Here is a 17,140-nt window from a genome sequence, read left to right as displayed (position 1 = left end):
GGGGGGCTGGGGAGTGGTTGGATGGGTTGTGGGAGTCCCAGGGGTCTGTCTGGGGGTGGGGGTGTGGATAAGGGTTGGGGCAGTCAGAGTACAGGTAGGGTTCTAGGGGGCCAGTTAGGATGGGGGGAGGGTCTCAGGAGGGGGCAGTCAGGGGACAAGAGGCAGGGAGGCTTAGGTAGGGGGTAGAGTCCTGGGGGGCAGTTAGTGGCAGGGGTCCCAGGAGGGGGCAGTCAGGGGACAAGGAGCGGGGGGGAGGGAGTGGAAGGGGCAGGGGCAGGACGAAGGCGGGGCTAGGGCGGGGCTCCTCCCATCCTCTTTTTTGCTTGCTGAAATATGGTAACCCTAAAAAAATGCCAAATTTAGTAATTTTAAGATGCTATAGCAGAGTATATTTCTGAATCCTTTACTAGAAACCTGACTACTCAGTTTATAAAAATATACTTTATAAGAGGCAAAACCTATGCCACCAGAGAAGGGGGAAGTTATATCACATGAGGTTTTGTAATTACATTTTTAAAACTAATTATTGTAAAAGTGATGCATTGGGAGCAAATTGTCCCATGTTTTCTGTCTTCCCCCGCCAATCAGTACTGGCGGATCCTACTGATGGCTGGATCCCTGCTCACCAGCCGCCCACCCACCAGGGTGAGTGTAGGATCCAGTGGCTGATGATGGGGGAGGGTTTGCAAGGCTAGTAGCGGGATGAATATGCAGCGAGCGGGGACAGACGCTCCCCCTGCTGGTCCGTCATTGCAGCCCCTACTGCATGTGGGCTCTCAGCTAGCAGTACCCTGCCCCCTGTCCCATTTGTGGCCGGCGCTGACTGCGCGCTGAGGTGGCTGGTGAGTGCAGACAGGCGCCAGCCAGCGGCTGATTATGTGTTGTCTCTGCTACCCACCCATCACCCTTTATGTGCATCCCCTCTCGCTGTCCTCTCCCTGCTTTGCCCCTTCACCTCCCCCAATCCCCGCTGCTCCTCCATAGACCCACTGGTGGGGCGTGTCCCGCTCCCAGCACTGTGCAGAGAACCAGTCCCTAGTCGGAGCGCTCAGTTGACCAACAGCCTGGCCAACAGGCTCCTTCCTTCCCCCACTGCCTCTGGCTGGACCGGCACCCTGGCCAGGAGGAGCAGAGTCCTGAATGTGCCAAAGTCCCGCACAGTGCTGGTATGGGGAAGCCTCTCCACCCCTCAGCTAAGCTCTGGAGTTGGGGGGGAAATGATTTCCAGCCTTTTCACACCCCGAACCTGCAGGCTCCATAGCAGCCCCAGGGCAGGGACGTAGTACCCTCTTCACCTGCCCCCCCCCAGCCCTGGATCCAGCCCCCAGGAAGCAGGGGGCTGCTCCATTCCCTAGGCACCTTCTCCTGCTGAGTCATCTCTTTGGCTGCTGAAGCCCTGCAGTCAGGTTCCCTGGGCCTTGGTGCACAGTGCATGCTTAGGGATTAACCTTTTGCTGCCCATGCTGTAGCCAAGGGACAGGAGGCAGCTGGATTATGTCTGTGGCCAGCTGCAGCCTGGAGGCATTAGCTACCTTTTGACACTGTGCAAGCAGGAAGGGACAAGCTACTTCCAGCCACAAGTGGGGGAGGGACGAAGAGATATGAGCTCTGCAAAGACACAGGCCAGGTCATCCCTTCCCCACCTCATCCTCCCCTACAACTGGAAGCAGCTTCCATCCCTTTCCTCCCGCACAGTGCTGAAAGGCTGCTGCTGGCCACATGCTGGTGGGAACCCTGGTAGAAATGTTGGGAGGGGAACATGTGACCCTGCATGCCCCTTCCCCCCCACCATGTGTTGCCTTAGGAAGACATGACGCCAGGTACCAAGAGAGGCGGGTCCATCCCGGGAACCCAGCCAGGCATGGAGGATGGAGACTGCTGGGTAGGGAGGGTCGGGTCAATCACCCACCCTGTGTGAGAGAGGTGTACAGTAGAGTGTGTGTGTGTCTGCTCCCCATGGGGGGGTGAGGGAGCTAGGGGTCTGTGTGTCACCCCTCCCTGTGTGCAGCCTTAAAAATAAGAAGGTAAATAAAAAGAATCCAACTACGCAGTATTTCTTTTTAACAGAGGTTCAGTCACCTTGATGTTAATTTGAACCTTTGCACTGAATAGTTCTGACTGATTGCCGTTGAACTCGCTTGAATACGAGTAATTTTACTAGGTGTCCCGTATTCAGCATAGTGAAATATGGTCACCCTATGCAAAAGGGGACAAGGGACCAGCCTGGCGATGTTGACTCATCCCCTGGGAACCAGATTGGCGGAAGGGTTTAAAAGTGGCAGCCTTGGGCGTGAAGCCCCCTTTCACATAGAGCAGGCTGAGGCAGCACTCACCCTCTCTCTGCTTTAGGTGGTGAAATACGAAGTTTGGGCAGGAGCCGCTGTGGGCATTGCGCTAGCCTCCCCTTGTTTAGGGGCGCTGGGAAGGAATTTTTCCCTTACCACAAGACTGGGCTAGGTGGAGTTGGGGTTTTTACGCCTTCCCCATAGCAGGTTCAGGAAGGGCTCTGTTCATGCATGGCATGAAGGGCAGTAGGCTATATGTTGCAACTCATTATATATGTGTGGGGTGGATGTCCAGTGCAGGTACTCCACAGGGAGGGTATACAGGGATCAGATAAATGGCTGGGAAAGGACCTAAAAAGGACACGTTCATTAAAAGAATGGAATAGGAGGAGATTCCTATGATTGGTATGGCACAAAGCCAACACCTCTTCCCCCCTATAGCCCACCTTAACCCTCCTACAAGGGGGGGTGGATGGTAAGGTCCCAGTAATGGATTGGCTGGGGGGACCTAAATAGAAAAAGATGGGGAGCTGGCAGAAGCCCCCTGGGTAATTATGGAATGAACATGGGGTTACCTGCACTGTACACTTCTATCTGCCAGCTAGTCCCAGACACCTAATAATAAAGTTGTGGCCTGATTAAAACCATAGCAAATGTCTCCTGTCCTTTCGGTATAGCCGGACAAAAAAAGCCACTGAGACTCTCCATTGGCTTCAATGGGTACGGCTCAGTCCCTTCCACAGACTTCAATGGAGCTGCATGGGTGAAGTTGACAGCAAAATTTCCAACAATGTTTATCATTGTATTTACCAGCATTCAAGCAACACAAGAAAAAACAATACAAACTTTCTAAACCATCCCCAAAAGCCATACCCTATCTTAGTCCTTTACCTGTTCTTCAAATGTATGTACGATTTCCCACAACACAATCCACAATTAAAAACTCACAGGAAAAGAACTGAGCAATAGGAGACACAAAACTCTTGATCTGAGAAATTGTGCAAAGGTTTGACTGCTACTAATTTTTAAAAATAAATTGATCTTTGATTGCTTTTTATATAGAGATAAGTTTGAGTCAAAGTTCAGACTTGAATCCAAACTTCCTCCAAGTTCAACGGTGTTTAGAGCCAATGTTTCAGTTCATGTCCACCTATACTTTAATTTTTGTAAACATATACATATTATATATATTTATAAATATGTATATAGAGATATACATACACATTCATACATCTGTCATCGCTTTTAGTTATAAGGAGTGACAGATTCAATAAAGCTCCATAACAGTTGCCTGAAGGAAACATTTCCAAGTATGAAAATCAGTAAAGTACACTGGAAAGGTATTTTCCAGGAGGCTTGCACAGAACCAGATGATTAACTTTAATAAGATCAGGTTTACCTCTGATCGCTGCCAAGGAAGGAATGTGATAGTTCCACTGATATTTGCAAAATCAGCAACAGAGTAATTAATGCTGGTGGAATCGATCTGAGAGATAACGTAAAATATATACACATAGTCCAGGGCTCCCCGTGTACGCTCCACAACACACGATATAGTGGAACCTTCATCAGAAGTCTGTGAGCAAATAAGATTGACAACAATGTACAAGTTTCAAGTGAATCAATACAATAGAAGTGATCCTTTAAAATTATTGTTCAGGAATGTAAAGTAGTAATTTTTTCCTAAATTTCGAGAAAGAACTTGAATTGCAGTAACATGGGAACAATTTTCCTGAAGACCTGATAATTTTTAGTTTCCTTTAACAATTCAATCTTTAAAATAGATAGGGCTTTCTCCATTCGCAACATTACTTAAACTAAACAGAGAGCATTTTTCTTACTTTCAGTTTTCAATCATCGTATAGAAAAAATTGTGAAAAAATCAAGTGGTCTGTACACAGTATTCTTTGTATGAAGAAAATAGAAATATGTTGTGTATCTGCCATATAATCATTAGCTATTGCTTCACTGCTGAAATAGATGTAAGATGAGTACTGGACAATTAACTTTTCCTATTAATTTTTAATTTTGCTTCATGCTTGGGTGATGATCGGTGGTATCAGACTGTATCAATGGCACTTGGACCTGAAGGAATCTATTATCACAGCATATGGCAGGCACTTAAAAAACAAACAGAGTCCAAATTGAAAACTGCTTTCATTCAAACCAAGAAGATTGAAGTCTTTATGATGTGTTTGGAGGACAAATAGGGATGATGTAACAAAAAAGGTCATAGAAGATTCCAAACATAGAGCCATTATGATTTTAATTTCCCATTTATTTGTGCTTTACAAACCACTGAAAACAAAGAGATTTTATTTAAAATAGTGAAAGCACTAATGCTTAAAATATTAAAACAAAGTGGATGTTCATAAGGATAGTTATATTTTTTAATGGATGGCAAAGCTTTTCTATTTAATTACTGGTTAATAGTCCACATTTTCAACAGAATATGGGCTAAGTTCTTCCCTTCTTTGAGGATTTAACAATGTTGTACAGACCTAATATTTCAGTTGTTTGGTAAATTCTTTGAAGCTAGGCTTGGGAAAGAGCACTAAAGGCCTGATTCAATGGAACTACTAGGAATATGGTACTTTTCAAAGCAAGTAATGATATCACAATCTGGACCACCAATGTTTAGAAAATAGGATAATACATCTGTGGTTTGATGTAGTTGGTTCATTGTCCTCAAATGGGAACAGGCATTTAGAAAACAATGAAGACCTTGTCAGTAAGCTGGGGGTAAAAAGGATGTAAAGCAAATATTTACAAAAGGTTCAAGACAAGAGAGACAAATGAAAACCACATTTCCATCTGAAAATGTACTTACTATTGTGGCATGAACTCCTAAACTACTCGAACTGAAAGAGATTGCAGGAAAAAACCCTATCATATCTGTTTTTTATTTTGTGAATTTGAAAGCATTTGGTCAATTACGGTTTTGTAGACGCTCAGTTGTACTTCCTCCCTCATGTCCTAGAAAGATAACATCACTCTCCTGAGCAATCCTTGGGGAGCTCATGCTCTTCTCCAGGCCTTGGAGGATGTTTACTTGTAATAGGAGAAGGAACATAGATACATGCACAGAAAGGGAAGGGAAATGTTCAACAATTTTGAGCCTCCTCCCCCCCGGAAAATTGGATTACAAATTATAAGATTTTTTTTTTTTTATAATAATAAATTTTACTTCACTCCAGGAGCTGGGTTTTTAAGAAAAACACCTCATATTATGACACTGCAATTAAACTATAAAAGTTGGCAACACTGTCTGACATACTGGATTCCACGTAGAGAAATAAGTAAAGGATTACAATACTCATGACCCAAGAAAGAAGATGGTAGAGGGGGGAAACTTACCACAAATTTAATCTCAGATATTAGACATGAGTGAAGAATGAGTTATTTTCAAAATTAGTCTGCTAAATAGGGGCTGATTTATTTTCTAAACAAAAATCTTTTATGGGTTTTTAAGAACAGTTACTAAAAAATTCACAGGTGTCAATTTCATTCTCCAGTATGAAAGAATATGGTGCTATATTAGATAACAAATGTGTTGTCCGCAAGATTTTAAACCCAAGTGATTTTGCTTCCCATCCACTGAAAGCAATAAAGTGAAATCTTGACCCCACTGAAGTCACTTGACTTCATTGGGCCCAGAATTTCACCCAACTTTTTGATAGTCATCTTACCTCTGGAATACATGCTCCTGTGAAGCCAAACAGCCCATTGGCGTTGTCACTTTTTTGTACTCTTAATCTTGCTATGGTGTTTTCTTCTGGAATTCGAGCTCCCCCATGCACAGAGACAAGCTTTAGTATGAATAACTCCTCTCCTTCCTCCTCCTCGTCATCTCTTGCAGACACAATGAATGACTTCTTAGTTTCTCCCTGTCGGTACTCTAAATATCCAGAGATGGGGTGCACATCAGTCCTTGCTGGGGTGGCATGAAGTTCATAGATCTCTGTTCGTGTCAATTTACGCTCATAAAGCCTCACATCCTGCATTAATCCTGTATACCTGCTGCTGCCATTCATCCCTGCACCAACTCTTACTATTCCTGGACCTGGAAGAGAAATGAACATTTATACTACTTTGATACTTTTGCCCCGAAATAATAAAAAGTGTGTAAATGAAAAGCTGTCATGGTGGTTTCTTTTGGCTTATTAGCTCTTATAATCTCATTAATAATGTAAGTGTCATACCCTGGCTGAGCTTCCACACGTAAAACAACAAGCTTATGTTGAACAGTATGGATACCATCTTAATATATTTTCCCCAAAATACATCTAAGTACCACAAAATGTTTAGAAGATGTGCCAAGCCAGCTAAAAATAAGTAAGTTAAATCATGAGTTCTACTACTATGAAACTAGAGAATAGATAATAATGTTGAATGCAAGAGGAGAAGACAGAGCTGGATCAAACCCTTGAGGAACCACAGAATGGTATAAAGTCCAACATTACAAGCAACTGTACAGATCACCCCAAATATCTGAGAGCTCCTCCAAAGGCTTGGCTCATATTAGAGCATTCAATCATTTGTAATTCAAATGACTGATCTACATCAACTGAAGTGCAAATGTTAAGCATCTCTATGATAGCCACCCAGAATCATGTGTAAGGTTTGTCCTTGCATTTACACTAGGGCTGCCTTAAACCAACTGAGATGCAATGGCTCTCATATGACAACTATCAAAGATTATATTAGTGTGGCAGGGAAAAGTGAGTATAATATCCCCATGAACAGCCCTCCTTTAAGGTGACCATATTTTCCAAAGGGAAACCGGACACCACATGGGGCTAGCGCAAGCCCTCCCCATCCCCCCACGTGGGGCTGGTCCGAGCCATTCACCCAAACCCGCCCCATGCACCAGCCAGTCACCCAAACCGCCCCCTACCACTGTATGGGGCTGGCATCGCTCCCCCAAGGCCCACTCCTTGCACAGGGCTGGCGTTGAAACCATGTGTGCCCAAGCCCTGTGTAAGCCCTATCCCTCCACACATGGAGTTGGCATCGCTGCTCACCCCCCCACACCCACGTTCCTCTGCACCCCACTTTTTTGACAAATGTGGGCATTTGTCCTGTTTCTTCTTGCCAACTTGATCAGCTGGCAAGAGCAAATGGGACAAATGCCCACGTCTGCCAAAAAAGTTGAGACAGTCGAGACGGGGCTTAAAAAAGGGACTGTCCCGGCCAAAACGGGATGTATGGTCATCCTACCTCCCAGTCACGCACCTGGCTACTACTCACCAGCCAGTGAACCAGCTGTGGCTAACTAACAGATAGTCTCTCTCTAACAAGTCACAGTCAGCGATGCAGAGATGGATCGCCAGCTGGAGCTGCAGAGGAGAAGCAGAGCTGTGTTTCTCACAGCTACTCAGGAATCACCTCTCCCCCTTCTTTTGCCATGTCCAGGCCTCTCCGCTACAGACAGGGAGAAAGAAGACAACAGCCCCTTCTACTATGATAGTGGCATCATAAAAATCTTCCTATCGTAAGACTTCATCATTTTTCCCCTTTTCTAAAGAAGAAAAATCATTTATTTTCTAGTTGTTTGTAGTAGTGGTGTCATTCATGCTGTTTTAAAGATGCATTTCTATTGCAGTTCTTTTCATTTTCTCAGATGTTTATTTCTGAATTTGACTCTCTCTGAACCCCTTTCCAGTACCTTCTGTGCATCTTAAGCATTTCACAAAGGCTAAATATATCAGACACATCCAGAAAACATAATCCTTCTGTGTGCCTGACACATACCTGGAACACCCTAACACCTCACAATATGATATGCACATGCTTATGTGTTCTTGTGAGTGTTTTCAGGAGTACAGCCTATATTTCTCAGCAGAATTTTAAAAATATTATGCATACACATGTTCAAGTAAATCTAAATCCTGAAAAAAACAAACATTCTATTAAATCCATAAGGTGTTTCAGGCAAGTTAATAGACATGATAAAATTCTATTTTCAAAATGTTGCAGTTTCAGCTGCATAACTTTATTTGACTTTAATGAAAGTTGTACTACTATAACTCCAAGAAATCTATTTTCTGAAAATCTATCAAGAAGTTTTCTTCTAGATAAAAAAGAAAACTTTCACATATAGTAGCTTTATTTCAATATTATGAATATATTTTTCAATGGGACTGGACTTGCTGCTTAGTGCAGAATTTTACTTTTACAGAAAAAGAAAAAATGAAGATTGTTTTCTCACCATTAGCAATTGCTGCACCTTTGAGGCTCTTCATTCCTCCAGACACTGGATTTCCATCAATGTAAAACTCAATTGTGCCATCCTCCACAGTAATCAGAAGATGAAGCCAAGTATTTTCTTTCATATATTTCATGATAGTTGTCTTAGCCACATATGTAATATTGGACATCAGTGTTGTGTAATGAAGCATGACAGAAACATGGGATTCATTTGTTTGAATTTTCACACCATAATACACGGTCCCATTGTAATTGTCCTTTGCTACTATAAACCCATCACTATTGGGGTTAGGAATCACCCAAGCTGAAAATGTAAAGTTGGAAAGCATGTTATCCCAACTGAAGTGGAAGTCAGGGTCAACAGTCCCAAATGCATCCTCTTTTCCACTGAAGTACAAAGCATCTGTTCCACTGTGATGACGCCTCCTGTGAGGTTGAGACCATACAGAACTTGAGAATGATCCAAGCAATAAGAAATCTATCATTGGTGGTAGTCCTGCTGGGAACACACTGGATAATATTTCCCAGCCTACCCGGACATCTCCAAAGGTACCCTGTTGCCTCCAAATTGTAAAGTTTGTAATGTAGGAGATATCATCTTCAGAGAGAACATCTTCCACTATCTCCCGGTCCTGGCTCTCTGGGTCTATGACAAAGACTCCAAAAGGGTCATCATTGAATGGGATCATCACAATTACAGCAAGATTGGTTTCAGCTAACTGGCCACCAGGGCCTGGAGACCCACCTGTGTGATGAAAATTAAAACAAAAGTTAATAGGATTCCTTAAGAACCCACCTCAGATACCACTGTCTGAAATAAGATCCATTCATGCAACCAAAAAATGCTTTTAATAATAAAATGCTCTTTTAAAGGAACTAAAATTGTGTGATAAAGGAAGTGTTCAAAATGTTCTACCATGAATCAAATGTCACTTCAACATTATTAATTAAAAACTTGCATGAATGATTTCTGTTTAAAAGTGTGTTGTGATGCATGTGTTATCCATTGTTAGGTATAAAGTATGCAGAGAGTGTGACTTTCTGCTGAGACTTGATTCACCCCATTTCTGTTGAATTAGCCATAGAGATGGCCTACATTTGAGTCATCTGGTAGAGATACCGGGCCAAATTTATTTTCATTAATATTGAAGTTACTACACATACATACTACTGTAAATGAGGACAGAATTTGTGCTGTGAATAGCCTCTGGATTGCAAAGAGCTATTCGCAGCAAGTCCAGTCCATAGTTGGATCCATAGATTTATAGTGAAACATCTATGGTTTTCTCACACTAATAATTTGCTGAGCTGCATGAAATACTGAGTCATTAGGAGCTGACTCGGGTAGGGTCAGAGTTATTTTCATTTCTTTCTGGGCATGAAAGTCCCTAGCAAGTAAAGGAGACTTTGGCCATGGTGCTGGAATCTATAAAAGCAGATGGGTCTCATGGTAATTAAAATAGGCACACTCACCCACATTTGTACTTCTCTGCAGGACAAGACACATTATGGCAGGATTATGTAGCCACGGCACTGTACTAGCACCAATAGCATTCAGCTGCCCAAAGGGACTGTGCTTTAAACACATAAGCCAACATTTTTAGGAGCCATTAGCAGTTTGGGGAGAATCCATTTTGGGATGCTCAGCCCCAGAAACTTTAGAGAGGCTTCATTTTCAGAAAACGCTGAGCACCCTCCCTTTGAAAATCAGACCCCTCTAAATTAGGTACCCAAAATACTGATGCACACCAAATCACTAGTCACTTTGGAAAATCTTGGCCATAATGTAGCCTCACCCAAATGAGAAACCCCTAAATGGCCGCCACACTGTTTCAAATTTACCATAAGAACAATAATTCAGGAATAGAATATCTGTACAGTACTCATGCATCTGTGTTGGATCAAGCTGTGACTAAAATGAAAAAAGATGTAAAAATAGAACTTCCTGCTGGAAAGTTATAGGATAGAAATAGAAAATTCAAATGACAGAAACAGAGCTACTTCTGTGAAACTTTCTATAATTAAGGTATAAAATTCTCCTGGTTTTAGAAGGTGTGGGGTGGGGGAACAGTACCTGAGGCATTCACCAGCTTTAAGGTATAAAATTCATTGAATTCAGGAATTTTATCAGGAATGGCATGAAGAGTTACTGGCTTTGATCCTTCGCCATCCATGAACCACACAGTCCCATAGATTTCATAAAACTCTTGTCCTGACTCCAAAGCAGAATTGTTCTCAAAGAGTTGCCAGGTCAAAGAAACATTGCCAAAGTGTCCTCTCTGTCTCAGAATCCTAGGCAATGAATTAGACAGTGAGCTTTCTGGCAAATGTGTATCAACAGTCAGCAAGAGCAAAAAAAATCTGGATACAAGCCAGTACTATACCAATACAATTTACAGTTCTCTAAATAATCCACAGCCATTTTAAGTATGAGGAATACCTTTCCGTACCCCGTTGAAGATCTGCACCTTCATGACTCAATTCCGCTCTCAGCTTCACGACTCTATATTACATACCTTCCAAAAAAATCTAGTATGGCCTATAAGAGTGCCTGCAGTGCAATACTTTTAAGCTGCATGGAAACATGCACTTGCATATCTAAATATAGAAAGGAGCTCTGTATCTCATAAATCTGACAGTTCCAAGCCTATAAGAAGCAACCAAATTCACTGTTCTCACCCATTCTGTGTAACTGGTTTTTGAGGTCTAGTTTCTCACCAACATGTGAGTTAGTTTTAATTTGATAAGACCCACATGTGCATACACCACAAATCTCAGCTGAAGATATATAAACACCATGATAATCAGTACAGACTGAACCCAGGATCCACAGCTCCAAAACACAGGCCTCTACCACCTGAGCTAATGCAGAATGCTGTAGGTTACACAGTCACTGGGGCAAGATACTGGATGGAGTTGTGCCACATGGAGTAGGCCACTGTATTATATTTAATCTTTTTTAAAGACTTTTTCATGCTGCTTTCTATGTTTGGAACAGAGTTCTATTACATGTGTACCAAGTGACCTCCAAAAATCAAATCCCTCCTTACAACCCAAGCCCAACCTTGTCTGATGGGCCACAATTTTATCTACTCCCACCCTTCTGCCTCTTTCATCAATTTTATTTAGATTATGACTTCTTCAAGATAGTGACCTGTGGAAACTGTGTTTTTCATGCATCAGATGCAGAAGGCGGGGGGTTTCTATTTAAAAAGAATATACATGTGGCAATGGAAAGTAGCTGGATGACTGTAATTTTATTCATCAAAATATTTTTCCCCACATTCAGTCACCCCATGCTAATTCTGCCCTGTTAAACTGGTGTTATCACCACTGAAATCAAGAGTTACTCCAGGTTTGCACTGGTGCACCTGAAAACAGAATTTGGCTCTTTTACATATTTACCTGGTGACAACATATTTTACTAAAAGGCACTGCACAACACCACAAATGAAAGAAAGCAAAGCAGCTTCTCATAGTGCCATCATCAACTAAGTGCACCAGTAATATAATTAACACATTGACAATGTGCTAGCTAAACAGAGCCTCATCAAAAACTGGTGTGCTCTGCTTCCCCCCCACCCTCACTCTTAATTTTAAATCAACTTTCTCACACATGGCCAAATCCAGCCCACTCATTCTGCAAATAGGATTACAAAGAGGAGATAATCAGAACAGATGCAAGGTTCCCCCAGCATAAAAGAATTCCAAACACCAGGCTGCTTAATATCCAAGTGTTGCCTTTTCCTGGGATGCTATATTTATTAGGCCTTTAACAAAGCAATACATCATAAGGACCTTTCCACTGAGGGTCCCAGCCACGTGCTTCTGTCAAAAAATGGATCAAGTCTAAGAAAACAAAAAGTAGTATGAAAAAAATCTCCTTTCCAGATACTTAGGCTGGAGCCCTTAGTATAACCTCTTTGATTGATCTCTATGACCTGCCAGTTTTATTCTTGGGGGACATCAGCAGCTTATATACCTCATACTGAGCTAATTAGCAGGATAACTAGGGCCACCTGCCAAGCAAACCCAACTTCTTAAGCAAACCCCTGCTGCTTCTGGATACTTACATCCCTTGTGTGGGTACAAGAGTAATGGGTTTTATTGTCAGCTCAGGAGAGGATGCTTTCAGCCTAAAGAGTGTCCTATCTGAAGGGCAATGTCATCCTGTAAGAGGCAAGTAAAACAAAACAAAAAATGGGGGGTAACTTTTGAAAGCAAGATGCAGGGAAACAGCTAGGTAACTCCCCATGACATCAGCATCAGTTGCACAATGAAATACTGTTGGGTTAGGGCAGTGTTTCTCAAACTGGGGTCGCCGCTTGTGTAGGAAAAGCCCCTGGCGGGCCGGGCCGCTTTGTTTACCTGCCCAGTCTGCAGGTCCGGCCAATCACGGCTCCCACTGGCCACAGTTCGCTGCTGCAGGCCAATGGGAGCTGCTGGAAGCGGTGGCCAGTATGTCTCTCGGCCCGCAACGCTTCCAGCAGCCCCCATTGGCCCAGAGCAGCGAACCGCAGCCATTGGGAGCCGTGATCAGACGGACCTGCAGATGGGGCAGGTAAACAAACCAGCCCAGCCCGCCAGGGGCTTTCCCTACACAAGCGGTGACCCCAGTTTGAGAATCACTGGGTTAGGGGGAAGGGTTGTTGGGTTCTTTAGTGTTTACTTTACTATTCTAGGTCATGTCTGCTTGATCATTCAGCTATTTCATATCTTCAGTACATGAAAAATATATCATCAGTCAACCATATTATGGTTACTGACATACACACTTCATCTATCAAATGTCTGAGTGGTTTCTGCATGCATTTTTGTTATATAAACATACTTTATAACATAATATTTGTTCCCCTAAATATTCTAATTTATTTTTATTCAGATTTTGTTTAATTCAAAAGTCCCCTTTATGTAACTATTGTACATGTAAACTTGGTATGTGGCTTAGACTGAAATACTTTCAGTGAAGCATCACGAAGTATTTCTTGGAAGGTATTCTTTTAAATACTACTTACAAAAAAACATTAGTCTTGCCTTCTTCCACCGACTTGTCAACAGGTTCCAAAAAGAAAATGCCATTCGGGTCATCATTCGCTTCAATGACAACGGTAGCCATCCCAGCCCTGTAGACTACAGTGTCACCTAAAAGCCAAGGATTTATATGGTTTCATATAAAAAGCGAAAAGCTAATGTAATGTGATTATCAATGGAGTTGTTTTCTCATCCAACTATTTTCATGCATACAAACAAAAAAATTAAAGGTTCAACTCTTTACCCATATAAGCAATATTTGAGATATTTTAGTGCAATAGGAAATATAGAGGTAATAAATTACAATGGGCTTTATCCTGCACAGTGCAAGTGTAAAGTGTTGTGTGTACAAGTGCAAGATAAAAGTAATGAGCCAGGTAGGGGAGCATGGCCCTGAACTAGGGAGAACACTAGTACTTGACTGCCAAGTTATTCCTGGCTAATAGCAGGACTAATGCCAAAAAGAGGAGTGTGAGGCTGTGTCTCGTTTACATGCCAAGAATCCCACTCATTCTCACCCATCCCCAGGCATGTACATATTCTGTCCATTTCCTCCCTTTTTTTCCACCCTGTAACCAAACAATTAAGAGACTTCAGACTAACTTCTACTATGCTTGGTACTTAATTTTATTCACACCTTCTAAAGAGTCCTCCCACACTTCCACTGGAGTGGAAGTCTTATTGTGCCTTTCAGAATCAAGGCCAATATGTGTAATATTTCATAGAAACAAAACACAGTATTTTTCCATCAGGAATAAACACAGAAACATCGTATTTATTTATAAATTCCATGTTCTGTCAAGCTTTAACTCCCTGCCTCCAGAATCACTTATAGTACTTCAGAAGTTGTGGCATATTTTTCTTTGTTTGGTTTTGTGAGTATGTGAATGAAGATTCCCACAACATCATCTTCTTTTTAGAACAGACGGTGCAATGGGAATTTTTTTAAACATATAAGCATTTTTATCTGAAATGAGTGCACAAGGAATATCAATGAAAGGAATAATCAATTTCAAACCATTTTATCTTGCCAAGAATTCCAGGGTTTTTTTTAAGTCTTATTATTATTTCTTATGCCTGGCACCATTGCAGCTCATGATTTCAGAAAAATCCTCATTTATATAAATTTCTAAAATAAAGAAAAATTTTAACACAATGTTTTGGTGGCCAGTTCAATGGCATTTCTGATTTTCCAAATGTTAACTTTAAAGGGTTAAAAAACCCATTGAGAATTACAGCATACGGGTTTCTGCAGAAATGACATCAACAATATTAGCTGGTTTGCAAGCCTTCAATCAAGCAATTCAATACAAGAGAGAATATAGGCATAAATCCAATATACACTGTTCATGTTCACTTTACAGATCTGTTGACAGTCATTTTTCTATTGTGAAACTCAGCAATGAGAATGTACTATTTTATCAACTCTTTATAAGATATGGGATTTCAGCAAAAACAAAATGAGAGAGGCAACAACTACTGTATTTAGAGCAAGTAAGTATTTTCACCTGTAGAATTAAAGAGGATGATGTAAAAAGTTTCATCTGTTTCAGGGGTATCATCTTCACTAATAAATACTGATATTTTGTGTTCTCTTTCCCCAACATCAAACACAAGAGCTTCACTCCTTCCACTGGAAGTGAAATCTCCGTCTTCCACTGTGGCTCCTCCATCAACTGTGGCATATAAGACGGTAATGGCTACATCAGCAGATCCATTCCTTAGGACTGTAAAGTGAGCAAAATCTCCTTCTTGAACCTTCACAACAACAGGATCTGAAATAGATAAATTACAAATTCAGCAGCATCCTTCAAACCATCAGCTTCCTATGCTAGACATCACTGTTTAATCCTACAAAGTTAAACTGCAGAACGATTCCTCAGGGAGACAAAAGAAAAATCTGGAAAAGTTTGAGTAAACATTTTCAGCATGAGAGGATATTGACCTGGCCACCATCAGAAATGCCCCACGTCAGCAAAATGGAACAGTGAGACACATGAAGAAAAGCCTCTGGCTAAATCAAAAAGAAACAGACCAAAAAAAAGCATCCTGGGGAAGAAAGCTAGCAAAAACTTTATCAAAATATAAAGCACTTGGGTGAAATCCTGGTTCCATTCAAATCAATGGGAGTTTTGACATTGGCTTCAATGGGACCAGGATTTCACCTTTAACATTTATCTTGTATCAATAATAAGAACACTAACATTAGTATATGTATTTGTAACTGCACTTCCAAAGGAATGGGATCTAACCTGAAAAGTATATGGGGTCATCGTTCCTTGTGATTTGTAAAACTGCACTGCTTGTGTTTCCAACTCTGGCTCCCCCAGTGGTATTGACGAGGCTGATGGTGAACACTTCCATTTCTTCAGGTAGCTAAAGGAAGAGGAAATATGAAGTAAATCTGTTTCATGCAAACAGAAAGAAATTAAAATGAGATAATCAAAAGCAGAGGAAGCTCTAAGGGCCAGTCCTGATTCACTCATCCTTAGATATGTGTATTATCCATATGCTTTTACAGAAAGGGACCAGAGATCACCACAGGTCTGCAGCTTTGGAGCCCGAAATCAGGAAAGCACTCAAACCTATGTTTAAATCTCAATGCAGTTAATGGGACTTAAATCCATACTTAAGTACTTTGCTGAACTAGGGTCTTAATGCCTCACTCTAACTATTATTTGAAAAGAGTAGGTCTGGGATAGATTTCTAGTTTCCTCCCTGGTGAATACTGATACAGAGAAGCAATTTAGCTTCTCTGAAATATCCTACTTTTTCTCCTTAATTGTTCCCTTTATTTCCTTTGTAGTCCAGCAGACCCTAAAATTCTCTTTCAGTTTCCTGCTTCCAATACTCTTAAAAGAATTTCATGTTGCTTTGTGTCTCTTTGGCTATGTGCTACTTACTATTCAAATTCCCTCTTAACCCTCCTGATTTCTATCTTATATATTCTACTATACATAGATTCATAGATTCTAGGACTGGAAGGGACCTCGAGAGGTCAACATCTATAATTTGTTTCTTTCATTGGCTTCCTAGGGCTGGACATCTGTTTTTTAAGGACCCAAACAGCCTCTTGTAACTTTCAATTTCACTATACTGGTATTTTTTGTTTAAGGGTATGTTCATCTTCTGTGACTCTGTTATGGTCTAGCTCCATGCTGTTTGAGGATTTTGATTTCCTCTTCTATGAACCTGTTCTTTTAAATAGCTTCTTTTAAAACAAAAATTACTGCTTTGTAAGGTTTAAAGTCATAGCACATGTCTCTCAATGTTCTCACACTAAAGTAAAGTAACAAACTATATTTGTCTAAAATATTTACCTCATCTGGCAATGAGTAAATGGTGATCATTTTTGAAAACTCCTGGTTTCCAAAGAAAACTGTCCCTTGCACTGGGTAGATGTCATTGGTAGAGACTGGTTCAACAACCCAAGACACACTGACATTTCCATAGTTTCCTTGGTTTCTTACAATTCTGTAAGCAGCTGTGAAATGCAAACATCCAATATGATAAGTGTGCATCCACAAAACAATAAAAATTAAAGAGAGGCAGATTGACAAAGCCAATTCAATGAAAAAGAAGAGGGGGGGAACTAATCATTCTGGGATTCCTTT

The 17,140-nt window shown here is 41.4% G+C and overlaps 1 protein-coding gene across 1 annotated transcript in view; it reads right to left on the bottom strand.

Annotated features, from left to right (window-relative positions):
- ADGRV1 (adhesion G protein-coupled receptor V1) overlaps positions 1-17,140 on the bottom strand; it is a 438,752-nt gene that overhangs the window by 368,169 nt on the left and 53,443 nt on the right. Inside the window, exons 15-22 of the mRNA XM_034773174.1 lie at positions 16,847-17,010; positions 15,779-15,902; positions 15,035-15,301; positions 13,511-13,637; positions 10,570-10,787; positions 8,497-9,240; positions 5,975-6,348; positions 3,685-3,861 (exon numbers count right to left, since the gene is read on the bottom strand). Of these exons, the coding sequence (XP_034629065.1) occupies positions 3,685-3,861; positions 5,975-6,348; positions 8,497-9,240; positions 10,570-10,787; positions 13,511-13,637; positions 15,035-15,301; positions 15,779-15,902; positions 16,847-17,010 (2,195 nt within the window). The remainder of the gene's footprint in view (positions 1-3,684; positions 3,862-5,974; positions 6,349-8,496; positions 9,241-10,569; positions 10,788-13,510; positions 13,638-15,034; positions 15,302-15,778; positions 15,903-16,846; positions 17,011-17,140) is intronic.

The sequence above is a fragment of the Trachemys scripta genome, chromosome 6 (genome assembly GCF_013100865.1).
Source record: "Trachemys scripta elegans isolate TJP31775 chromosome 6, CAS_Tse_1.0, whole genome shotgun sequence".
NCBI classification, from domain to species: domain Eukaryota; kingdom Metazoa; phylum Chordata; order Testudines; family Emydidae; genus Trachemys; species Trachemys scripta.
Note: the sequence above shows the minus strand (reverse complement) of the source record. Positions and strands in the feature narration are given on the sequence as shown.